Source organism: Micropterus salmoides, unplaced genomic scaffold, assembly GCF_014851395.1.
Source record: "Micropterus salmoides isolate LMB-PRFRI ecotype aquatic unplaced genomic scaffold, ASM1485139v1 Ms_hic_scaffold_16, whole genome shotgun sequence".
Classification (NCBI taxonomy): Eukaryota; Metazoa; Chordata; class Actinopteri; order Centrarchiformes; family Centrarchidae; genus Micropterus; species Micropterus salmoides.
Window position 1 is genome coordinate 19,032,803 of NW_024040707.1, and position 27,118 is coordinate 19,059,920.

A 27,118-nucleotide genomic window follows, 5' to 3' on the forward strand; every position below is an offset into this window, starting at 1 on the left:
GACGAAAGACAACGATATTAAGGATCAACACTGTTCCTGGGTAGGTCTCCATTCACTATTACAATCATTAAAATGCAAAAGCAGTAGGTTTATATAGCTAGCGTTAGCCAGAGCCCTCTGGCTTTAGCTAACTAACATTACATTAGAAACAATCCACAGCCTACATTTTCTGGATTTATTTTAGGGTTTGGAAAGAGAATAAATGATACTTCTCCTTTCAACCTCTCTGGTTAGCGAATGTAAATATTACAAGTGGCCCAGGAACAGTGTTTCACCAAATCTTAGCAAAATACAGCAAAAAAAGCTAGTAAACGACTCCTTTTGCATTAAAGTCAGTGGAGCGCAGCCATAAAAGTGTCGGACCTCAGTTGGAGCGAGTCCTATACTGCGCTGTGATTGGCCAGCTGCGTATCCGGGCGTGGCTTAGCGAAGGGTCAATTATCTATTTGTTTATATCTGTACATATCAGAGAGACTCGAGTTTAAGACTCTGACTTTAGTCCGACTTAAGTCGCACACACAGTGACTTCAGACTCAACTTGAGACTCGAGGTGCAGGACTCGTGAACAATGTTTTTTTTTTAGGAAATGTCTGATGAGCTTGCTGTTATTCTCGCCCTTGCTTTACCTACGTAACACATAGTAGCCTATCTGCTGCACACGGCCACACATGAGAGAGGACAACAAACACGATCAACTGCTGTGCCATTCATCATAAACTTTGGCTTTAAAACTTAATACAAAAGGCCCAAACAAAGAAGCGCTGAACGCAAAATAGGTTAGTAACCTGTGGTGAGTACACTTGTTTAGCTCAGCATTGGCTATCTAACGTTAGCTTGCTTCTTGCTTTAGCTACGACCTACGGGAGGTTAACTCCCGACTGTTGTTCGTCATGAAAAGATGGATGAGTGTTTGTTTACTTGCCAAATTTGTGGAGGTCGATTAATGTAATCATTTACGTCCTGCTGGCTGCCATCACGTTAATTATTAACACTGGCTGCAAACAGGTTACAGGGTAATTGTTGATCATGTAACGTTACAGTTTTATTTAACATTAGTTAACATTACACTGGGTTTGAGAATGTGTTGACTTAGAGTAGTTAATAAGCTGTCATTAATTGCATTGCACATTACATGTTTGTGCTCTGTTAGTGAAAAACAGGTTACAGTTACAGAATTCCTTATAACTATGCAGTGTTATAAGCAGCCCGGATTGAACGCAGCAGGTGATACAACCATGAGTGACTTGAAATTTGACTTGGACTCTAGCTCAAAGACTTTTGAGCTTCTCTGGTACATATCAAGTCTTTTCAAAATATATTTATACACAAAATATCTCTTCAAGTACACCAACTTTAGAAATTCAGAGTAGTGTCTGTATTATTTAATGCTGTAAACACAGCATTTTGCATTTGGCTATTGAGATGCCACTTACAGTAACACGGCTTTGACTGTCCTCCAGTTCTCTCTCTCTCTTCAGGTTTTATACACATCATTATGATATGCTGATATTGATTTATACTTTCATTAAAATCACATGGCCTTCAAAAAGCTTTACACATGTTTAAAAAATGCCCATCTAGTGCTTTAATTTTTCCGATCAAATACTTGTGAAAGTGTTATAATGAAAGTGAACAGATGTCTCCAGTAATGTCTCACTTCAATCATCTCTGTAGGAAGTGAGGTGCTTATCTTTTCCGCTCTATCAGTGCTAATAATTCCTTTAACAGGCTCTGTGTCACTGCAGGCATGCAGAGCATGTTCCAATAAGGATAGAGCAAATTTAGATCATGAAGGATGGGGGATTACTATCATTTTCTATTACTTCAACCCTGCACTAAGATCTTAGTCACTAATGATCAGTGAAGTATTATCACAGACTCTGCTTAATGGAACAATAAACCAAGTGGCATGTTAATTTTGATTAATTTTGAAGGTAGTAAAAAGATAGATAGATAGATAGATAGATAGATAGATAGATAGATAGATAGATAGATAGATAGCAAGCACTTGGCACACATTCATCCTTGCAGATTGTTGGAAATCTTCAAAATCTCTGTCTATTCTGAAGATGCACAAAGCTGCTTCTCTCATCTGTCTTCAAACACACCACATCTGGTCGCTGCCAGCTGCAGAGGTGTCTGAAACTGGCCTGATGCCACAGAATGTGGCAGAGGTGCCACCAGGCCAACCAGCCCATGAGCCCTCACCTTGCCTCTTCTTCCAGTGCTACAAGTGCTGTCTGCAAAGCAGAGTAGGCAGTGGAAGAGAACTAAGGTAATATTTTAAAAAGGGCAAACATATCGTCAACCAGTTTCTTATTTACACATCCAGCACATATGGAGCAGCATTAGCTTTCGGTTGGAGTTGTTTTTTTGTCCACCCGATTTGAATCCACTTTCTTTTATCTCTGTTTTGCTCTCCACAAACTCCTGAGTGAAACATCTGAATCTTTATCTACTAAATGCTCCACTGTGTTGACCAGCTAGTAGTTAACTGTGTCCATCTGCTGTTTGGTGCTGAGCAGGTAATGTACAGTGGGTTTTGTTGGAAATTACTTTTGGCAAAAACACCAAAAGAGATTTATTATATGGTAATACAATCAAAAGATATTTATTTTATGGTAATATAAATATAAACAGAAAAGGGCACCATTATTGCAAATAAATTTAGACTTCTGGGAGAAGCTGTGCTTCAGTATGACACCAAATTATGTGGTAAGGCAAACGTTTTGCTCATGTTCTTTTTACTCATATAGTGTCGTGCTGAACACCTAAACTTTTACAGGTAACACAGTAACCGATCATCCAAGATGTGTTTTCAACCTATTCTCATCCAAATGCACTGAAACATTAAGAAACTGGTGTGAGGACGACAAACCTGAGCAGTCCCCAGTTTGGAACTCATACAACAAATCTCTTGCTGCTTTTTTCTAAAAAAAAAAAAAAAAAAACACTGCTGCTAAAAACAAAATGAATCATGGGATGTCAGTGGGGTGGATGCAGGAGCACCTGAGGTAGTGGCTGACATTGTACACATGCAGGCACACACACTGGGTGTGAGGACATGTAAATGGGCCACATACGCTGCTAGTCGTAGTAAATTAGGACAACATCTGGACAGGCACGGAGAGTTCAATTGCCCACTCAGCTGTGGCTTGTACCTCGAGGGCTCGGTTAAGGAAAAGTGGCATCATGGCACAGTCCAGTGAGCTTTTAGGATCAACCCGGCCATTTTGTTAAGACTTTGCCATACACAGCCACCTTAGAAAAGTTCTTTGTCTCCAACACAAACATGGGGTCACTTTGACCCAGGATTACTGTGTTGCCATGGACAAAAGCTGGAGAGAGAGAGGGCATTTTACCCACACAAAGCTAATTTAACAGGCTGTAAAACACAGTTGATTGATTCTGATTCACACACATGTTTAACTAATCTGAATATCAATCCACATCCACATCGCAAAATGAACATCATTATCTCCCTGGTGACATTTAAATCCATTCATTAAAATCTAGATTGATGATGGAAGATGCACAAATAGGCGTTCTCCTTTTCATTGTAGTTATAGTGATTGTATTCTAGTTTAAAAGTATGTGCGACCAAAAACAAAAAAGAAAGAAAAAATAGAATTGGGACCTGACATCTTAGTAGAATGAGTCAGTGTTCAGGCTGGACTATACATTTTTTAGCAGATCTGGATGCCGATGTACAAAGGGTGATGCAGCACTGAGTGGACAGCCCTCAGTGCTGTTGTGTAATTTTATCATCATGCTCTGGGTCCTCGGGGTGGAAGGACGCAACAACACAACAGCACAGTCCAGAGCTAACCTGCCACTTTATGCTCCCAGTTTGTGTGCTGGCAGATTAAAATCTTCCATGTTGTCATCTTGAAAATAAAACTGATCTTATGAATGTCACAGCGATCCATCCACACGCATCTGTGCAGATATGCGCTAATCTTTGATTAGTGATGAGGTGTGATGAGGTGTCGGGTCCTGCAGTGTGTGCTCCCTCTCCCTCTCTCTCTCACTCTCACTCAGACACACAGACACCAGATTCTCTGCCTCTGCCGCAGTGCAGGGCAGGGCCAGAATATCCAAACCCATCAATTCCCAATTCAGCCTGTTTTGCTCTCAAAAAAGGGTTAGTATAATAGGATTTAATGCGACATGATCACCGCATTCCTATTATGCCCTTTATCCTCACAATCTCATTACAATGTTACAATGTTGTTCTTTTCAGATTCACTAGCTCACAAATAATGGACTGAGGTTTAGAGATGAGTGTCCATGTATTTATTAGAAACCCAACATATTCTCTTTACAGTATATCATTATTTTACTTGTTGATAACTCTAATAAAATCCTCACTTTACAAACACATCAGCTCTATCGTCACTTTACAGGCAGCACCAGTAACTGTCCACCTGAACAGATCTTCCCTCTGTATCTTCAGTACCAGCTGGGACTAAAAACTATGTTGCAGCTCCTCCACCAGCCCCACCTCTCTGTGTGACCCCTGACCCTAAACTCCCGCCTGTGGCTAAACCTACGGCTCCCCTAGTGCTCTCTCTTGACCTTGTGTTTCCCTGGCAGCGCCACCAATGAGCTATTGTTTAATGTTCCCTGTGGCCACAGTGGGAAAGCACAATTTGTTCCTCTGAAACCGAATGTTGTTTTTTAAAAAAGGAATAGAGAAATCGTTGTGTTGTTTTGGGGTACATCATTATTCTTTAACCAGGGTGGGCCAGAAACGTGACACAAGTCATGCAAATTGGTTGTGTTTCTTCGGTTTATTCTAATCCTTATACGCTGTTTGTGTTTGCGAGCATTGCCTGTGTTAAATGTTTACTTGCTCGTGTTTGCCAAATGAGCAAATTTCCTCTTCTTGTTTAATCTTGTTTACATTAAATGGCAAGTATTTGTCGGTAGAAAATCCAAACGTGTACATTTTAGTCTTGTTCATATTATAAAAGGGATGTCATGTTGTGCATGACTTAGCATAAGGCCCCCTGTACCAATTTTTAGTGCTTTATGCATGATATATATGTTTTAATTTGAACATAAGATGACAGCAGATGAAAGGTCCAGTGCCATACATCAAATGTTTGTTTAATTTTGTAAATAATTCATTACAAATAAACAATAATAATAAATGTCCCTGTATATTTAGGTGCATGTTTGTGTCGTAGGTTGTGTTTGCAACTCTATTGTACATGTTTTATACAGAGGATGTTCTCCATGGTGAGTGCACCAAACCAAACTGTACATCCAAAACATAAACACAGTAGACAAACACACTATTCACATGCTCTGTGCCCCTCCTTTGTGATCACTGGGCAACCACACACAAAGACAGAGGCGTGCTCTGCTGTGCACAATGTAACACTATCTGAGCACGAGAGGGTGAGGAGGAGCACTGCTCTGTACCCTCAACACACACAAACACACACAGAGAAACACACACACAGTGGATTTGGCTACGGGCCACATCCTGCGTGTGTCTGCACAAGCCAAATTAACATGGAAACATCAAGTACAGCGGCCATAAGCGCCGTCCCCTCAGCTGCACCAGTGGAGAAATGAGCAGGGCCCAATGCTTTGTCCTTCATGCTGATTAAAATTCTAGATTAGGTCAGCTGCAGCCGACTGAGAGCACAGCAGTGATAATTACTCCATAATTACACCTAAATACACATTGTGTCTCTGCCATGTTTCACCACCATCATTTTACTTTTTTTTTACTCAGTGGTCAGGTGCAAAAGCACTGCTTCAATTGCACACATCAAAGTGCGGAACCCATTTCTGGCAGCCTAAATTGATGAATGCTCCATAACGCACATCAACCATCAAAAGGACCAGTGCATTCCTCCAAACAGAGCACCTCTCCCTCAGTGATCAGCATGCATGCATGTGCGCAACTGTTATCCCTGAGGTCCTTGCAGCTATGAGAGAAGTCTTAGTAGTGGGGGGAAGGATGGGAGACACACAAAAGGAAGGCCGAGGCTACTGCAGGAAGCACTCTATTCATTTTTTTCTCTGCCACTCCTCTTTAGGGAACCATGGCTACAGGCGGGAGCATGTGCCTTTAGTGGTTTGAGAGTGAGGTGTGCGTAAGGCTTAGTCCGGGTGCACGCAGGACCAGAGAGCCCTCCTACTGAGCAATAAGTCTCCTGTTCACGCCCGGGGGGGGTTGGGAGCAAAGAAATAAGGAGATGGGGAGTGAGCAAAGGCCGGGAAGAGGGCAGAATTTCCTATCTTGAATAGCTCGATAGATTTTAAGTCAGAACCTCATCTCAATTTTACTTCAAAATGAAGTGGACTGTGAAGATAGAAAGGCTATATGTTTGACATGCTGCAACAGATACGGACACTGGAGTGTTAAAGGGGGGGGGGGGGGGGCTGGATCTAAGAGAGACGCTGAGCTGAGCAATGACATTGATCCTTAGTGACAGGGGAGCTGTAAAAGCACTGAGAATACACACACTGGAGGGATGTTCTTGCATGTACATACTCAAAGGGGGAACTGAAGCATAGAGCCAATGCGGATTACATAAGCACTGCATTGGGAAGAGGTCTTTGCTGGCAGGAAAAATCCACAGAAAACTGAAACGAGCCAAGTTGCACCAAAGATGTGAGGATCAAACAGAGAACTTATGAGGAAACACAACAGAGGCTTATATGGCCTTCCTGACAAGGCAAGCAAGGCTTTGTTATCAGTGTAATTACTTAACTGGCATTTGATGTGCTGATCTGCAACAATGCCAGTGCAGGGATATGTTGTCATGACAACAGGTAGCACATCTGTGATAAAAGCATGTTTCCTACGTTTTTTTATAGACGAATAAAGGGAGCAGACGTACATTGCATGGGTTTTTGAAGGAGACAGTAGAGCTGGTGCAGGTGCTTTTTTTTTTTAAAGAAAATGTCGGTCCAGTTTTACCAAACTAACTGCAGTGGGCATCTTCTTGTCTTACTGTATGACAGAGGTGTCAAAAGCCTGCAGATTTACAGGATGGACCTCAGTCACACCAGTATTTTTGGCAGCACGTGCAGGACAGATACTGGAGCAACACCATGATACATGTGAGACAGTTGATGAACTCGGTAAAAATGAATCCTGCATACCAAAGTCTGGGTGGCTATGGCTCTAAGCTCACTGCCAACCTGGACATCCATGCAGCCTCCACTCAAGGGAGAGGAACACAATTAGAAGACATTCATCTTTATGCTGGTGTTTAGAAGGTCATGACATTTCTAACTATCTAACCGTCTTTGGAACTGTCACACCTGCGCCAGCATCTGCCACCATTCACTTGCCCGTCTTTTATTTATCGTAAAATTATGCAAATGAAAAATTCAGCAATGTGTTACACAACAATGAAACTTCGCTATGACCTCCTGCAGATTTACAGGTCAGAGAGACCAGCCGACTGCAAAGTGCAACAGCAGTGGTGCGCGGTTTCATGATATAAATCGGACACCAAATGTTTTTATTCTGCATTCTTTATTTAACTCATGGATTACCTGTTGTCACCTTTCAACTTGTGTCCATGCATAAAATATTTTGAAATAACCTCTTTGGGACTGTGAGATGTCTTCGCTACATGTTTCAGCTCATTGAATCCGGTTGTGAATCTATGGCACTAAAGATTAAAATTGAACTGCATAAGATGTATTGTTCTTAAAGAGAGAGGTTGAAAAGAGAAAAATATTTTAGAGATTAAGGACAGTGCTCATCAATGATCCTGTTTGATGTGCCTATCTTTCCATTACTTTCTCTCTCCTCATTACACAACTATACAAGCCCTGATGGCCTTCATAAATAAAGCCAGGTTCTCTCTTTGGGTGTGCACCCTTACCTTTAAAAGGTGGAAAACAAAGTACTTTGAGATAAATTAGATGGACTAATCAATGCATGGTCTAGATACTGGAATGCAGTCTGTTACTATGCAACACATCAGCTCCAAAGATATTCCCGTGGAGGATTTTCATCCGCCCTCTGTCTGTGTCCTCCCTCCCAAAGCTGTTTCTTCTTTTTCCTCTGTTTCTTCTTCCTCTTCCCTTTGACTCGTATACTCTAGGCTTTTGATTCACAGCTGCTTGGGGGGGCGTCTTTGATAAGTAAATATGCATTTTTTCCCAGTTGCTATCCTTCCTGCCTTGATGCTGACTGTGGAAGGCTTAGAGGCCCCTTTGTGACAGGAATCAGTATGCTACACTGATAATATTTAAATGTCCACTCTCTCCCTAGTCTTCATCTTCCTCTAATTATGAAGATGACTTTTGATGTTTTAAAGAGCTCTTGTGTCGAGACCAAATATTCATAGATCTACAATGTGTTTAACTAATGTGTTACATCATATTACTGTACAATATCCTCTTACTTCATAATTGTTTTGTTATATTTGGTTTAAAAAAACAATATTTTCAATCTTCAAATTCTGAAATTAAGCATTAATTAATTTTGCTGTTGATATAGATATATACAGTATGTATTTCCCCAATGATAAGCTTTAAGCTTCTCTCAAGATTCCCTTATCATTTTGGATTTGTGAGAGGTAGGCCATATTCGCTGGTAATTTCAGAAATTTTACAGTCTGTTTCTACACGAGGTAGCATAACCTGACCAATCTTTTTTTCTGAAAAAGGGATACAGTTGGGCTATGAATATGAAACTGTATCTTATGAGTCACATTGGCTTATGTTTCGAGAACACACTGTAGCAGGAATGGTTACTCACACAACATTCTTGCTATAATTATCTGAAATGATTAAGCTTTCTGTTTACTCTCATAACTCAAAGCCCAAACTGCTGAGTGAGTTGTTTGTTGCCACAAGGTGCAGCTGTTCCATTTGCTAATTGTAAGAACTCCTGCTTAGCCCTCTGGTAGTGTGGCGTCTCAACACATCACACTGCAACAAACCACAGGTGAGGCAAGGTGCCCGGCTTCATAACCGCAAGAATTCTCCCTCCTTCACACACTTAACCTTGAGACATGTAAAAACCACTGGTCAGAGACTGGTATTCCTTGTCTGATAGTTCTGCACTTTGCACAGCAATATACAATCTACAATTGTGCTAGCATTTTTCTTGAGCTTGTCTGTATTTATATTTACACAGTATATTCAATGTGAATCCTTAAAAGCTCATACCTGAGCTCAATTGTTTATATAATAATGATGCTTTTTCTGTGAAGTGTGCAATTTGGCAATTCTTTTGAAAACAAGTGGTTGAAACCAATTCAAGGTATCAAGGTTCATTTATTTGTCATTTTACAACACAGGGTTGCACAATGAAATGTTTTAGCCTCTTCATGCTAGACACACATACAACATACAGTATACACAAAAATATCAAAATACAATAAAATTAAAAAGAAATGGTGTGAATTTATTATTTGTAATTCTGACTTTCCAGTCACTTGAACTTGTGTAATGCCAAACTGAGATCTTTTCTATCTCAATGGAGAGAAAAAGGGCTAATTTCCACTTGAACAGTACAATATAACTGGTGCCTCCAAAGTTTCAGTGGGGCTCACATACAGTAGAGGTGACACTGGATACAACCTTCCAATGTAAAGTTTGTAACCAGGCCACATTAAAACTCTCGGAAATTCACAATATATAATTTTTTTGGTAACAAACTAATATAAAGAAACTTCCACGAATGTGAAAGAGGCTCCAGACAGCTGTTGCAGTTGTTCAGAAGAATGACAAACCTTAGCAGAGATTATCATTTTTGAAATGATAGAAAGGTCATGCCAGTTGCCATGACAGCCACTGCTAATTGCTCTTACATGAGGCAGTCTGAGTGTGGATGCCCAAGGCTTAGGATGCAGACATGAAGGACAACAAAGGAGTTTGGCATCCCTCAGTGGACTACACTGTATTTGCAGGGGGGTTTTGTTCAGTTTTTGTTGAATATTTTCATGTTGCTGTACAGCCTGTGATTGTAGTTTCACATGGAGGAGATTATGAGGTTCGGTATTCTGTGTGAAATGGACAAGCTGAACTGATAAACAACGGATAACAACACCGTTCCTGATTTAAGTTTGGAGAGGTAATTACTGGACATTGCTTTAATCTCTCTCACAGAGAACAGATGATGGAGCTGCTATACTTTTATCGAGGAGAAGCTCGACTGTCGTTAATGAAGAACAGCTTGAGCAGAGCGTTCAATCTGTGATGCTGACAACCCAGCCAAAGACCCCAATAAATGCCAGCTCTGCTGTTGTGTCCTGTCGGCAAAGCAAGTCAGTAAATCTGTCAGCATTACTAAGAAAAGCAGAGGGTCTGTTCTGCTAAATCAGGCAGACAAAAAGCCATGCAGCCCCGGCTATGAATCAGAGAACAGAATGTGAGAAAACGCCTCAACAAGCACACACACACACACATGTTCAAGCATTCACTAGTGCATATCCGTACATACTGTATGCACAGATGCAGTCAAGGGCACACAGACAAAAGCCACAGAAGCACAAGCACCCACACACCCACCTTCACTTTACTGTTCTTAAGCTAACAGCCTTAGGCACAGTGAATGAGCATGTCAGCAATGTGGGCTGACATTCTGTCACACAAAGATTGTGTGTGGAGACAGATGCTTCCTCAGCCTCCTCCTGTCCATTTACCTAACATAGAAACACGGCCTGAAACATATCCTTGCGTGCCCTTTATGATTTGGATACAGAGATTTTTTTTTAATTCAGGGAAGCCAGATAGTCTTTATCTCTGTCAACTTTGGCATTAAAAGAGGAAACTGGGGTGAAGATATCCAAAAACATAGCTTCAAAGGTATGCAAAAGTAGGCTACGTCTGGTGGAGTTGCTCCTCATTACAATGTAGGGAGATGAAGAGTAGCGTGCCCTGCACCCAAAAAGACAGGTATGTCTGTGATTGGTTGACTTTAGCACCAGAGTGTGAGAGGATGAGGAGGCAGGCAGACAGGCAGGCGGGCGCTGTGCCAGGGTTCTCCCCACAGCCAGAGACACTCTAATTAAGGAGCACAGTGGGAAGAGGGGGCAGGAACAACAGCTCTGCATTGTCACACAACGATTTTCTTATCATCTCTAGTACAGGAAACACTGCACATCTTTCGCGTGATGGGTATACACTGTCCGCATGTTTCCTGGGAGCCCCTGCTGAGCGGCCGTCTAGTCACACCCAGAAAGTCTTGGTGCTATTTTCAGTGCCGGACAGGAGAAAAACAGTGTAGAGCCACTTTTGATGGAAATGAATGAAGCTACAGATGTATCCGTCTTAATCCATACACTGAGCGTTTATTTTCACTCCATCAATCATCAATCCATTTTATCGGGGAGGCTTGCCACTGCCCATTTACATTGATGCCTGTTTAATCCGCCCACAATATTGCTCTGCATAATCATTAATACATATTTATGTCTCTGGTTATATTTTTGCAATTCCTTGCCGCTATTCCCAGATGTCCAGATGGGCAATGACAGGGAAGGGAAATACCTGCAGACAGGTGCAAAGAGTCATTCAATTTTAATTTAAATTCGGGACCCAAGGCAAACAAGATAGTAAGAGTCCATCCCAGTTCTTTCCCTAGTTTAATCAAGAATATAAACTGCATTTAAATAATAATGCCTGAAGAATTACAGTCAAATGGGAGGATGTCTTCTTATGGAAACAATCTTCAGCCTGTCACATAGAATATTTTATTTTCAAATATAGGTTAGATTCACTGAAATGAACGTTTGTTGCATTTCCTCCCTGTATTTTAGGTATGTTCAGTGCTCCATTAAATTTTTTTTCCCCTCCACAATCTGCTTCTCTACTTATAAAGACAAGTTTCCATTCTGTCACTGTAAGTCACTCTTCTGTTAAAAGGTGTAAAACACAGTAATAAATCACAACAAAATATGCAAATATGTAATGAATGTTCATGACGTTGTATCAGGTGATGCTTTATGTGCTTTTCTATTTACACATTGCAGCAGACAGGAAAATAATAACAGAGTGATAACAGAGAATCGATAAAGGGACAAGAGAGGAAAAGAGGAGACATGGATGGATTGAATTATGGGGGGAAATGACGAGGGTGGTGGTGGTGGTACATTTTGACCAGATGGGTCCTGGTCTGCTTTGTGAGAGCAGCAGATGCCCTGAGATCCTAGGCCACAGAAATGCCCCCAGCCGCTAAACACCAGAACACTAAAGAGGCCAAGCCCAGTAACTCCGCCTTGTCACATGAGCACTCTTTCTGATATGGTAGGAGGTGGTTAAAAGTATTACCTCATCCTATAACTCTGTAATGCTGCCCCTGAGAAGAAAATCAGCTGGATATCATTCATATTCAGTTGTAATTTAAATGTCTGCTGGTCAAAGAGCAGAGTGAAAAGCATCAACAGATGCATGAGATCTGAGAAAATACAATGCTTCTCTGCTCTATTTTCAGGTTTGTTGTGCCAGAGATGACAAGGACACTTGTTACACATTTAACATATGAGAACAGACATGGTGACAAACCTGCAAATTACCTCAATTAAAGTGCAGATGAGCTTTGAATTCTTTTGCCTTTATTAACCTTCATATTGAGTAAGGATCTGTCTGTGCATTGCAACTAACACAGCTCATCTTTAACAGCATTTGCACTGCCATAAGAAATCCAGAGATGATCAGTTCAATGTGGTCAAACACAAGGTGATAACTGTTCTCTCCGATGTGCACGCTGCTGCTAAACTGCCCCGAGCACCATAGAAACACATGACTCATCATCTATGGCAGATGCTCTGCTCATCTCACTGACTTTGGGCGATGAGGTTTGGGAGGTGCCGCAGGACTGTGGGTTTGTGGCGATAATGCAGCTGCATACCAAGCAGACGCCATCACATAAGTTTTCTTTGAGGGGAGCATCACCCTCTGGTGGACCAGACTTGTAAATGGCAGGAGTGAAATATATCTATGGTGTTTTTGGACTAAAAGAGCTTGATAGATACAGGACTGGACTGGTGAAGACTGATCACCCCCAACACTCCTTTTGTTTGACACTTCTTTCAATACAGTGCGTTCACTGATGTCATATAAAGGCACAACATGCTATAGGATAAGACTTTTATATTTTGGTTGTTATCAACGTATCCCATGAAAGGACCAGTTCCCCAATCTATGTTACTTGGTTAGTTTTAAGAAAAGATGATGGTTTGGGTTAAAATAAGTAAGAGGTTATCTCAGAGGGTGTGTTGTCTCAGAGGGTATATATATATACATATATATGTATATATATATATACGCATACATATATACTTGCTCCCATTCATCATGAGCTGAACTCAAAGATCTAACACTTTCTCTATGTACACAAAAGTCCTATTTCTGTTAAATATTGTTCACAAATCTGTCAAAATCTGTTAGTGAGCACTTCTCCTTTGCTGAGATAATCTATTCACCTCACAGGTGTGGTATATCAAGATGCTGATCACACAGCATGGGTATTGCACAGTTGTGTCTTAGGCTGGCCACAATGAAAGGCCACTCAGAAATGTTTAGTTCCATCACACAGCACAATGCCACAGCTGTTGCAAGTTTTGAGGAAGCATGCAATTGGCATGCTGACTGCAGGAATGTCCACCAGTGCAGTTGCCTGTGAATTGAATGTTCATTTCTCCAAAGCCATCTCCAAAGGTGTTTCAGAGAATTTGACAGTACATCCAACCGGCCCCACAACCGCAGACCACATGTAACCAGCCAGGACCTCCACATCCAGCATCTTCAACTCCAAGATCGTCTGAGACCAGCCACCCGGACAGCCGCTACAACAATCAATTTACATAACCAAAGAATTTCTGCACAAACTGTCAGGAACCGTCTCAGGGAAGCTCATCTACATGCTCATCGTCGTCATCGTGGTCTCGATCTGACTTCGCACAGCCATTGAAGAGGAGTGGACCAACATTCCACAGGCCACAATCAACTACCTGATCAACTCTATGCGAAGGGGATGTGTTGCACTGCGTGAGGCAAATGGTGGTCACACCAGATGCTGACTGTTTTCCGGACCCCCCCGGACCCACCCAATATAGTGAAACTGTGCGTTTTTGAGTGGCCTTTTATTGTGGCCAGCCTAAGGCACACCTATGCAAAGAAAGTATTACATCTTTGAGTTCAGCTCATGATGAATGGGGGCAAAAACAAAAGTGTTGCATTTATGATTTTGTTCAGTGTATATATATATATACACAACGTTTTTTATGTATTTTAATTTAATTTTTGTAATGGCTAAAACAGTTGGGCGCTGTAGTTTTTTAACAAACATAACTCAAACAAGTAAATTGTGCATTTGTTTGGTACTATTTACAGCCACGGATTTGGTACATTAGTGAATATTAAGAGCAGGAGGACTTTAAACAGACTACATTGTCCATGTTCAATGTAATGAAGGAACATGTCACCTTTATGTGTTTTTATTAGCTTTTGTACTCCAATGGTAGTCTGTGGCAGAGAGGAATAAGCTACATGTGTGGATACACAGGCAACACTTGCTAGTAGGAGCAATTCATTGTTGGTTTTAGTCTTTTCATTGGATTTGTTGACATTAAGCAAAATATAGAATACCATCAGACTTGACAATACCACATACATTATCGTCTCTCGTTTCCGACGTTAACCATATTGTCATAGGCGTGCAAAGGTTTCCTACATGGACCTCCCTGGTTGAATGTGTGAATTAATCATACTGAGCAAAGTCAAAGCAGTCACCCAGTGTCAGCTATAGCAAAGTAGACTTACTCCATTACCATGTAAGCTTGAAATATACAACAGTAATGATATGTTGGTTCACCCATTCCACTTATGTTCAGAAATGTGCTAAAGCTAAAGCCAATGTTTCAAGATTGTTGTGGACATCATCATTGGGACATATCGACACTATCCATGTATCAGTCTATACAGAAAACAGGTAGCAGTCACTCCTTGTTAGATAGTCTATGTTGTTTATGCTGTCCAGCCTTTTTTTAATTCTTCTCATCTTACCCCTCAGGATCAGTTTGCTTGTTTTGGCTGCATCCTTGTTGCTGACTGTGAGCCAGACCAAGTAAAGACCTGTTCTGCCTCCTATGGTTCTCTGCACCAGACCTGTGATCCAGTTTTAACAAAAGATGATACATGGCATTTTTACATTATTAAAATTGTATAACGTCTTTACTACCTTTTAGTACCTACAGTACTATAATCATTGTGTATATTATATACTGTACAGAGTTTAAAATATTATTTTGCATAGTTAGTTGACAGACAATCTTCATGTCTCAATATAATTATTCAATTTATCCACTCGATAGAGGAAAAAAGTCAGTGGTGAAGATGCCTGCTTGATGATGCAAAATGTGCAAATATGTAACAATACACAGTATTAAATATATTAGAAGGACGTCCTCTGATTGTCTTCACGCATCAGTCATCCTCTGTCACTCCATTACGACGAAGCTCCTCTTGAACCCTGAACAAATATTCTGGATCTGGATATCCAAAACTGGAATGGAGAAAGTATAAAGTATTAGTAAAGTAGTAAGTACACATCTGCAGTGTGGGTCTAGGGATGGCAGAAATGTCAGACATTCAATGACTCTACACTCAACAAATTTCAATGAAATGATTATTCTACAGCAATAATGTGCATACCATTGTGGTCCACCTTGTATGTTGGTCTTGTGATGGATGTCGTTCCAGGTGATGACATTGTTGAGGCCTGTGGTGACAGATCGTCCGATGGTGAAGGTGAGTCTCCTGTCGAAGGCCTTCCTCAGCAGCTTCAGGACTTTCTCACCCTCCTCGCAGGCTGGCAGGAATGCAACACGAGAGGTGCTGCTGTACCTCACTCCGGGGTTTGGGTGCTCAGGCTGTAATATGGTAAACAACAGCATATATTACTAATGAACATACACTGATCAACAATTTTGGCCCTCTTATAATGCCGCTTAAATCCAGATGACAATCCTGCCTTTAGGAAGAGTGGGGATAGAGGTTTTCATGACCAAGACATTGATGAATTTTGTAATATATCTTTGTTATAGATTAGGAGGAAAAGCTCATTCTCAAATCTCCCTATAAACAACTAAACAAGGGATGGATCTACATTCACATATGGTAAGAAAAAGGCTGACTTCTACTGCCACAGAGAGGTAGTCCTTGGCATGGTAACTAACCTTGATGTTGCATCTGAAATACTCCTGAGGCCCAGAAAACATTCCCTGATACAACAGACACTTCAGAAACTTTAAGATGCCTTCAGTGTTGCACAACATCCAAAAATATAACCCCACTCTCTCTCCTACACATAAATCTCCTCCATTTATATCTTGACCTGTAGACAAATTTGAACACTGGGATGAAAATCAATGCTTAATTTTTACCGTTTGCTTTGGTGTATTGCTCCCATCTGACTCCCTATAAACACATATATGGCATGATGCATGTGCTCTCTTTCTGTCACACAGAGACACATACTGTCCATTGCACATTTGCTGTCACAGTTACGATGCTTGCTGGTTTTTTGTACATAAAAATATGCTCTAAAATGGGTTGGAAACAGAACTTCTGCCACATATTGAAGGTGTTCAAAGTAGACCTAAAAGATTACGTGATTCGTCAATTTGTTGATTGACAGAAAATAATCAGCACATATTTTGCTAATCAATCAATACGGTAATTTTTCAATAATAAAAAACAAACACTGTCTGCTTCAAGCTTTGCTCATGTCAGGATTTGATGCTTTTTCTCTGTTTCATATAAATGGACAAAACAAGACATTTAAAGACGTCACATTGAGCTCGGGGGAAAACTGTGATGTTTTTTCAGTTTTTGGAATTTCATAGACTGATTAATTATTAATTCAACTCAAGATAATAATAGTTGCACCCCTGTTTTGAGACGTTAGCAAGTCTCTTTGGCTCTGAGTCATCTTAAATATTATGTTACAAAAAAAGTGTCAGTCTTTGATATATTTGTCAGTATAAGGAAGTTATGAATTAACCTACTCTACAACACATTATGAATAAGAAATAAGAATTTGAATTTGCATAGCCTTATTGTGGGTGTAAATAAAAAGAAAATCCATCAGCTCAATCTATTATAAAATAACTCCAAATGTAGCTGTCACAGAATAGTCAGTATATTCCTATAATACTATCATCAGACTTATCCTTCAAATAAAACATGCTTCCTATGACAATACCACATACACTATCTTCTCTCATTTCCCTAGGAAACTTATCCACAGAAGTTAACCACATTATCATTTCCATATAGCTGTCACAGAATTGTCAGTATCCTCCTTTAACACAAGGTGAGTTCTGGCCTAATAAGCATGACATAAAGCGCACATCTTGTCCTCCCCCACCCCTGCACAGTGTCTATGGTAACAGGACGCACCTCTTCTCTAATTGGATTCCCAGCATGCTTAAATGACGGTTTGAAACCTTCTTACATACAGTATATGTTTGAAACCTAAATATTTCCACAGTGGTTGTTGCATTACAACAACGGACTGAACCGTTGAACTGTCTGGATGACGCCGAACTGAAGTGGTGGCCATTTTATTAAACCTATTCCAGATGCTTTAATACGTCCATGCAGGGTTGTCAGCAAACGGCAGCGCCCTCTATTGGACAACAGCCGATAGATGTAGTCAAAGTACACACCAACAAGCTCTGTTGACTTGTAGCCTTAATAACAGCCAGCCTCACCCCTTGTATCCCCGCTGGGAATGTGTACTGTATCACAATAGACCCGCAGTGCTCAAAGCCTGGCAGCCGCTGCCAGCTCCGCGTCACCGTCATCGTGCCCTCCGGCTGGTTCCCCGTGTGTTGTCCGTGGTAGGTGTTGCATATCGGACAAGCCGGCTTAAACTTGAAAACCGAGTCGATGCACTCAGAGCAAAAAGAGTGCAAGCACTTTAATGTCTTCTTCTCCTGAATTTTGTCCAAGCAAATAGCGCAGTCTTCCGTACTTTTACGGAAGTCACCGGAGTGACTGTTTGGTGTGTTTTCCATTATTTTCCGGTATGTGACGAGATTAGGTTATGTATGTTCCTATTCCGTATATGGTTGCAAATGGGTTGGATGTGTCCGGAGATATGTGACGTCAGAATAAGAAAAGTGACAATTAATTTCCACTGGGTGATGGACGTCCATGTGCAAGGAAGTGGTGCAAACACCCTCCTCTGATTGGTTTGAATTTTAAACTAACGAGTACGTACTGACGAGAAAATGTGGCATTAAAATCTGTAAAGAGGCATGAGCATATTTCATGAACAAAACAAAAGGGTTGAACACAGTGTTAGAATATAAGGGCTTTTACTAATCACCTCTGAGGTAACCTGCTTCAGTAGCCTATTTAACTGGATGCTGCTTGCTGCAACTCCATTCACATTAAAGGAATGGAAGGGATGCACTTCACAAACTTTTTTCCACTACTTTTGTGACAGCTAGTTTGTACTTTCTTTGCTAGTATTTTCTAAAGATCCTAAAAACTGTAATAAGCATATAAAACGCAGACATTGTTATATAGTAAAGTAAGTCCACCCATATATAAAATAGGTAGAATTAGCTTTACTTCAGCCAGCTACATTAAAATGCTGCTTGCATCAGTAATAGTAATCCAATAATATAATTTATAATAAAAACACTAACAGAGGTGATTTTGCCTGCATGGTGAGTGACCATATACTTTACTAAATACATTTTGCTTATATTACTTACATACGTTTACATACGTTTTTTTGTTACAATTTTGAATGGCAGACTTTGTAGTTAAGTATTTTTTAGTGTGGTAGTGTTGCGAGTTGAAATCTGCCTTCAGTCCCCCATTGACTGGCAGTAATCACAGACCACCACTTTTAAGTTAACCTAATATTTGCAATTTGTGTTTGATTAGAGAAAATCTATAACTCAAACTCTTTGATTATAAGAATGTGCAATAGGCTACTATATGTGTATATATGTGTGAAATATGTGTATATATATATATATATGTAAAACAGGTGAACAATGATATAATGGTGGTGTAATAATAATAATGGTGAATAATTCATTAGAATTTTAGTGCTTGCTTTGATCGTTTCTGATAATTAGTCAATGACTTACTGCCTGAAGCTGTGAGCAAGGGAAAAACAATCTGCTGCCTTTGTAAAACATATAACTAGTTTAGTGTTTGAAAGGGCAAACAAGGTTACCTTACCAATTATTCATCTTTAATTCAGTGATGCTTCTCTGGAATACACATCTTAGCCACCGTGACACTTCATACCAAACAGGTCTTTACAGCGACACACTGGAAAGTTGATCCATTAAGATTCATGACTATGCTTATTATATTACCCACTTGTAATTGAGTTATTGTACAAAATGAGGTCAAATTAAGTGTACAGTATGATGTATTTTCAAGCTGTAAGGTTGCCCACTAGATGGCCAGAGTTCAGTATCTTGGTGTTGCAAGAATCTTTGAAAGTACAGAGGATTAGTTTTGGTCAAATCTTCATTAGAGGTGACAACCCCAACACATATTCAGTTACTTATAGTGCACCTGGTTTATTTAGGGCGTACATTGAATATCCAACACAAACCCAAACATAACTTTTTATTCAAGTATTAAAATGTAAAGCACATTTTTCGGAATATCAACAAAGTACGAATCAACACAATTAGAAAAGCAAAACTCCAACTTTTCCTTAACAATCAATTTGTAATATGTGTATCTCTCCAGATATCCTGGCTCCTCCTCAGTCATGTAATGCATAGAAATGTTTGCACAGTAGCTTTAGTAAACTACAATCCTGTGTCCCAAAAATATTTCCGTTGGTCCCTTAACTAAAATACAAAGGGGATGAAAACGTAATAAAAGGGTATTTGGTGTGTGGATCCAACCAGCCAAATTAATGACAAATTTACCAAGAGCCAAGCAGGTTACTGCACTTAGCAAAGCACTTTCACACATACAGCTTCATCAATTTGGAGGGTTTTTTCAGCATTTGGACTACAATGATGTTTATGAAGAAGCTTTTTTAATACACATTCGTTTACATATTTTCATGAACGGTGTAGTGTTTGTACTTAAAGCCAGATAGTATAGCTATAAACATAATGCTGTTTAACTATCAAATAACACTGAAATACGCCCAAACTGCTTATTATTCATCAGTAACATCATGCTTGATTTTTATCAAAAGTGAATATAAGAAAGGCACAAAAAAAGATGAATTGTTCCCGCAACATTTCCTTTTGATATTTTTTCACTGTGTATCCTATGTAATCTATTTAAATTAACACATTTACAACAGTTACCTCATTTTAAATGAGAACATAATCAGGCAAATCTCCAACTTTGACAGGGACAGAGGCATAGATATTTAAAGAGCTGTTGTGCCTTTGATTTGGTTTAAGTGGTCTGTATGCCCTTTATATTTGACATCGTCATAAATCTGGTAATTATATGAGCACATTACTGAGAACTGAGGTAATGGGCTCAACACCTGGGAGACATCTTGAAATAACAGACGTGACCAATGGCAACAAAAAAAAAAAAGCCCAGGGGACAGTCCTAATGCATGTAATAAATGCCGCTGTGAGAGATATTTTAACATTCTTTCTATTTGAGTAAAAAAAGAAAATGAAAAGAAAAGTTCCAACCAGTTGACATCAACTTGTAGCCCCCACACCAATAGCTGGTGGCTGCACGAAACCTGTTTGCCCCAGGCACTCTTCCACAGAGGAAGCAAACACCATGACTCTGACTTAACTGAAAAACAAACCGAACTTACCAAAGTGCCTGTGAGTGCTTTAGATTGCAATAATTTCTGAAAATTAATTCTTTCTACTGAAGCAGTGCTATTCTGCCATTCACGTACTTACAACAGGTAATTAGTCAAATTAGTGACTTACTCAACAAATATTTCTGGGGTGACAAAACTAAGAACATGTGCTTGAAAGAAATCAAGTAATCCCCAGTGTAGAAATAAACATTAATATAACATAAACTGTCTTTATAACTTTAAACTTAAACTTCCTAAATAAAAGAACACGCCACGATGCTCTTAAATAAGTGCATCAGATGTCAGTCCTATTGCCAACAGTGACAGGTAGAGGATTGTGTAATACAAGAATGCACTGCACTCAAAAGTATTTTCTTCCACATGTAGCACTGGGTTAAGAGGAACTCTGGAGGAAAAAAGAACAGACGAACAACTAGTGAAGTGATGTGGGCTCTGCTGCAGCATTAGACGCCTGTCTGCTGAGGGCCTTGTCTTCAGCCATCCTTTAAGGGAAGGGCAGTCTCAGAGCACAACCTGGAGCCGAGTCATGTCCACCACAAGGACACTCGGAAAGTCCTACAAAGTCTTGGTGGAATCTGTCATTTCCATGCTGTCAGTCCACCGTGATGCCTTTCTCTCTGAGCTCCTCTGTCACTCGCACCAGGTAAGTGGGGTCTGGGTAGCCAAAACTGTCAGGAGAAATAAAAAAGCCATCACTGAATCTGTATGAGCTCAGACAGCAATAATGCCACCCAGCCAAGGACATCAACTAATAGCATTTCCTTGTCAGGAACTTGAATTACATCTGTCAGTCTTTGCAGAGCTCTTTTCTCAGCTATTGCGCCTTTAAAGGAAGTTATTGAGGCTATTACCAAATCAAATCTCAGTGGCCATTCGCCTACAGATAAAAGGCCATACATACCAGCGGGGCCCGCCCCATATTGAGGTCTTGTGGTGAATGTCATTCCAAGTGATGACATTTTGCATGCCCGTAGTCATGGAGGTACCGATGGTGAAGATAAGGCGCTGTTCAAAGGCCCGGCGCAGCAGGCCCAGCACACGGTTCCCCTCAGGACTGTCAGGGAGGTAGGCCACTCGGTCAGTTCCTGGGTACCTAACACCTGGGTTTGGATGTTCTGGCTGTTGGCAACAAATGAGTTAAAACAGGATTAGTTTAAAGGAGCATTAATGGCATTAGTGTTTGTCTATAGGGTTCCGTGTCACACTATTCTACTAATCAACAAGTGCTCGGTAATGCACCAAGATATGCTGCAATGTATCTAGTAAACGTCTATGTAAACAATGCTGGATTAAAATACTTTTAAAAATCAGCTTTGCATATTTGGATGAGGAAGGAAACGCACTCAACACCTTTATTAGACCTCAAGGATACACACAATGCACTGAACAGTGAATGGAAAAAAAAAAACCCCTAAAACTTTAGTTTGTTTAGAAGAAAACAATAGGATCCCTTTAAATCACTCGAGTAGCCAATTAAGCTAAATAAATCCCTCTGAAGCAAGACTGGGACAACACTTCCTTAAAAGTCCTCAGTCCTTAATTTTTACCATTTGAGGGGGCTTTCACACCTACCTTGTCTGGTCCTCACTTTCAGACTTTCAGACAGTTTGATCCAAACCAAACCAACCAACCTCCCCTGGACCATGGCCCGGACCAAACAGACAAAATTTGGTCTGACAAAAAGAGGTAGTCTCAGTCCGGATCAAACTGAACCATGGTTTGGTTCATTTCTAGTGTGAAAGCATTTTTTGGATGGTTCGGACTTTCAGACCATTTACAGGAAGTTTGGTGGTTACCGTGTGAACCGGAAACAAACACATGCACAAAGAAATGCATTGAAATGAGGCCACAATTATAAATTTCCCGTGTCAGCTCATCTTTTGATACAGACGGCCATCATGGAAGCAAACTGCCACTCGCATCTTTGGTCAAGTATGGGGAGACGCAGCCCACATAGATGATGACAACAGGACGCAGGTCTGTCATGTAAAGTCCTTTAGTGCGGTCGCATAAATGCAGTGTGAAACTAAACCAAAAATAACAGAATGTATCGAAATGTATCAAAACATAAACTTTAGTTCAGACTTTGGTGCGGACTTTCAGGTGTGAAAGCCTCCTAATACTCAGATCAATTTACAAAGTAATTTCCAGTAAGTTTGTAAGGGTATGCATTTTGTGCTTGCCAACTCCTTATTGCAAATACAGGCCTGTTTTACAGCTGTAAAGTATGTATGTCATAAAACCCACCTTACCAAATTCATCCCTGCATCAAAAGACTTGACAATTCAGTTAATAGTGACAGCTACTTCAGAATTCTGTGTTTTGAGTTTTGGTGGTTTTGGTGTCTCTTTTGTTTACATTTGGATCCGCGATTGTACCTTTAATTTGATGTATTTTATTTATAAAACTAGATATTACGGGTTGGATGTAACAAGAAGGCAGGTAAAGATTCTTAACGTGTAAAAACTAGATATCAGTCAGGGACAGAAAGGAAGATTTGCAGTCAAGCCCTCTGCTTGACCTGATTGTTTAAAAATACCTTAATGGTTTCATGCAGTATAACCTTATACATGGTTAGATTGAAGAAGTAAAATGAGATGTTATCCCAAATTAATTCTAATATTTATCAATGTTTAATTATCTGTATTTTATCCAAAACAAGTGTGAGTTGAGTTTCATTACACCCATAGATGACTATCAACATTGCAAGTTATTACTTACAGTCTGCATCTGCTTGTATGCACTTGGTCTACTTACCGCCTGTAGGCCAGGAGGGAAGCTGTAGATGATGCAGATACACCCATAGCCTTCATGGCCAGGAAGCTCCACATCAGGGTCTCTCTCTACGATCATTGTACCATTGGCAGGCTGGTTCCCAATCAACTGGCCGTACACTAGCCGACACACAGGACACGCTTTCTTCACCTTAAAGGCTTGATCCAGGCAAGAGCGACAGAACGAATGGCCACACCTCTCCAGGGTAGTCTTTTCCACTATGTCCCCCATGCAGATTGAACACGTTTTGTTGTCCTCTGCCTCGTTATGGGAAGCCATGCTGGAATCCGCATCCTTCCTCTGGGCTGCCTCGTGGAGCATGGCGCAGGCCTCCTCGTCAGCAGGCTTCCTGAACCTCTGCTGCTGTCTTTGGGAGCGCCGAGGCTGGGGAGGTGGAGGCTGAAGTAGGCTCCCCTCTCCGTTCGACTCCAGGACTCCCACACAGGGCAGCAGAGCCCTCTTCCTCTTGGGTCCCCCCTCCTGTTTGCTCATTTCTTTGCGGGCACAGCGGCATAAGTCAATGAAGGCTTTTCGCGTCTCGCTGGAGATGGGTCCATCCATCACCCCAGCTCCGGCGCTCCTGGAGCCGTCCACCGGCTGCAGCCTCACAGCGCAGCAGCCCCCCCTTTCTCCACGCCTAATGATACCAGCGCTCATCCCCTGCTTGTGCTGGAAGTCAATGAGCCAGGGCCGCCCAGCTGCAGCCAGGTAATCCCACACTGCCTGTGAAACCAGCACCTCATCACTGCCCTGGCCAGCACGCACACTCATCTCATCAGAGGAAACTGCACAGAGAGGCACACAGAAGTCATCAGCACATTAGTGTATGAACAAAGGTATTCAGACTAACACAATTTCCACTTGTGTGAATGTACATCCAGTTGTAGATGTTGTCCCCTAAGACTATGCACAAATCCATATTATTTCCATCTGCAGCATGGGCAATGATGCTATCTTTTGCTCAGAGGAAGCTACAATAGTGTTGTTGTTTCTGCTGGCTGTGGTGGCTTTTCTTTCTTTCCCAGGTGGCCTAACAGCTCAGGCAATGCAAATTAAAAAGCAACATGGTGTATATTTCAGTCATTTTGTTTGCACTGTATCTGTGCATGACAAAGTGAATCGAATATCGCGACAAAGGGTGGCTATATGCAGTGGCTGCAGCCCGTCAGAGGAATATACACCAAGCAGTATCGCGGCATTGCTGAGGAGGTATCAGCTGTTCAGAGAGATTCACACTGTAAACAAAGGAAACTAAAGCCCGTCATTCGTGGAAAACATGAAAGCTAACTGACAGCCACATGCAAACACAAGAGTGACACTCCTTTAGGTTAAAAGGTTACCTTGTGATCCCATAAATCCCCTCAATTGCGAATAAAGCGTCCTGTTGAACAGAAAAAGAGAGGGAGAAAGACTGAAGAACCGGGACAAACGTTATCACAGCTGCTCGGCGGTGTTTTGACTGAGCCATCCTCCTCCGCAGCAGCAGCAGCAGCAAAGCGAAACCCCGCGACTTCGCAACATTAGCTTAGCGTTTGAAACATTTCGCGTTCAACATTTAGCTAAGTGCCCCCACCCCCCCATGGTTACTTAGGTACCTCACCCTTTGCCGTAGCTCGTCGCTTGCCTGTCAGGGAGGTTTCTGGCTGGATTAAGGAGCACAGTGCTCCATCAGGGGAGGCCTTCTATTTCTGACGTGCTGCTGCAGTTTATCCGCGAATAATTAATGTTTTGTAGTCAAGACATGATATCCACACGTATTCCCAAGCTCATGTCTCTCTTTACGCGTTCAGCAGCCCTTCCCTGGCCCTGGCAAACGCCATCCAAATCCCGCACCTTGTCCCCAGTCTCGCCCGTGTTTGCCTTCCCCTGTACGTCCTTGGGATCGGCGTAACACAGAGTAAACAGTATTTGCGGTCACGCTTCTTATCAGGCTCCGAGCACGCTAGCTATGTGACACTTTTCTCCTGGCAGATAATGTGCTCTTTCTTCTCATTTTGAGTCCGTGTCCTCCCTGTTGACCGCCGCACAGGAGCAAACATACCCATTAATAAGGCGACTGGGTCCTACGAGAAAATGTGACCAGGAAGTTCGTCACCGAGCTGAGCTGATTGGCTGACAAATTGTGGTTTGTGCTTTTTTTTCTTTCTTTATGCTTTTGAGTGAATCACTCTTTTGTCGTGATTAACAGCTCCCTTGGATAACGCACCGCTCAGTGCACATTGTAAGTACACACACTTGTCCAGCCCACGCGCCATCGAGGGAATACCCACTCGTTCAGTTATGATGCAAATTAAGATGTCTTTCCGGGTACACTCACTTATTGACAGTGATGATGTAATTGTTGACACTTTTGACAGGATACATTGTTTGTGTAGAACCTTAGTGAGTACATAGTTCAGTACCACATTCTTTAAAAATGTTGGCTTGAGAGATTAGACTACAGCTAAAATTGTATAATAATATTTATATTAATAACAACAGCAATAATAATAGGGGCCTAGAAATAAATAACTTTATTGTCTTATAATGTAAAGCTACTGTTTCCCAATTGTCGAACTTATTTCCTGGGTGTATACGTGCATGTATATAAACAACTGTATATATTGTTTTATTTTATTTATCTTATATGTTACCCTATTCTAATTTAATTGTCTGTTATGTTCTATGTGTGTAGCATGAAAAGACTACAAACTTTCATTTCTTTCTTTCTTTCATCAGAAAGATATTAATGTTTATTAGGGGGTTAATTTTCAGTAGCCTGGTGTTGAACTTGACTGCGTAATAATGACAGGTGTTTTATCCATCCATAGGTGTAATTTACACTGGGGAAGCTTTGGACATGTCCCCATCACATTTTGAAAGCATTTGTTTGGGCAGTGGATAACACATACCTCTGGTGTGGAAGACCAGGGAATGTTTACTAACAAAGGAAAATGCTTTGAGAAAGGTTTATCTGCACAATAAGAAAACATGCTATGCAATTTAAATATAGAAGAAATAAATGTGCATTGTCTGAAAAAGTAACTAAAAACAAGCTGCTAATTGCGGCATTATATTCTGTTATATTTTTTATATTTATGAATTGTCACCTGCCAGCTGAATTTTTTGTTTCCCTTTTATATGATTAAAGACATTTCCACTGCAAATTGGAGCAGAAAATGTCTCTAGAATGCATATTTCATATTTCTTCAAAATACTGTTAAAAATCTTCTTGTCTTGTTCTCGTGCATCATCACATCTCGTGACCCAAGTTCATCATCATGCCCCTAATCTGAGCCATTATGTCCCCACCAATTTTCAGCACAAATGACGCCCTTGTATCTGCCCCATTTACAAACATGAGTCCATTTCAAGACCACTGTAAGCTACAACCTCAATAATAAACATATAGTTAAATTAATACTTTTATCCCAATGCCTATCCCAAGTTACAAGACAGTTGTCTTTAAATTGCCTATTTTTTTTGACCAAAAAAGCACCCAGTTTATGAGTAAATCAGTGTATTTGTCTATTTGAGATGTTACAACCAACATGTTGGCATTTTTAACTTCAT

At 40.8% G+C, this 27,118-nt stretch overlaps 2 protein-coding genes across 4 annotated transcripts; both read right to left on the reverse strand.

Moving 5' to 3' along the window:
* Positions 1-14,401: 14,401 nt before the first annotated feature.
* On the reverse strand, positions 14,402-18,060 carry LOC119906187 (probable E3 ubiquitin-protein ligase DTX3). Its single transcript, XM_038723737.1, has 3 exons — positions 17,709-18,060; positions 15,646-15,863; positions 14,402-15,496 (listed from the first exon to the last, which is right to left on the reverse strand). The coding sequence occupies exons 1-3, from the start codon at positions 18,012-18,014 to the stop codon at positions 15,418-15,420; spliced, it is 603 nt and encodes a 200-aa protein (XP_038579665.1). The 5' UTR covers positions 18,015-18,060; the 3' UTR covers positions 14,402-15,417.
* A 1,470-nt stretch (positions 18,061-19,530) lies between these two features.
* On the reverse strand, positions 19,531-26,127 carry dtx3 (deltex E3 ubiquitin ligase 3). Of its 3 annotated transcripts, XM_038723101.1 has the most exons (5): positions 25,167-26,127; positions 24,907-24,947; positions 23,549-24,351; positions 21,693-21,910; positions 19,531-21,459 (listed from the first exon to the last, which is right to left on the reverse strand). In XM_038723101.1, exons 2-5 carry the CDS (start codon positions 24,917-24,919, stop codon positions 21,384-21,386), a joined length of 1,110 nt encoding a protein of 369 aa, XP_038579029.1. In that variant the 5' UTR covers positions 24,920-24,947; positions 25,167-26,127; the 3' UTR covers positions 19,531-21,383. The 3 variants fall into 3 exon arrangements, with proteins under 3 accessions (XP_038579029.1, XP_038579030.1, XP_038579028.1); XM_038723102.1 differs by lacking the exon at positions 24,907-24,947 and having other exon boundaries at positions 25,167-26,123; XM_038723100.1 differs by lacking the exon at positions 25,167-26,127 and having other exon boundaries at positions 24,907-25,160.
* Between the last annotated feature and the right edge of the window lie 991 nt (positions 26,128-27,118).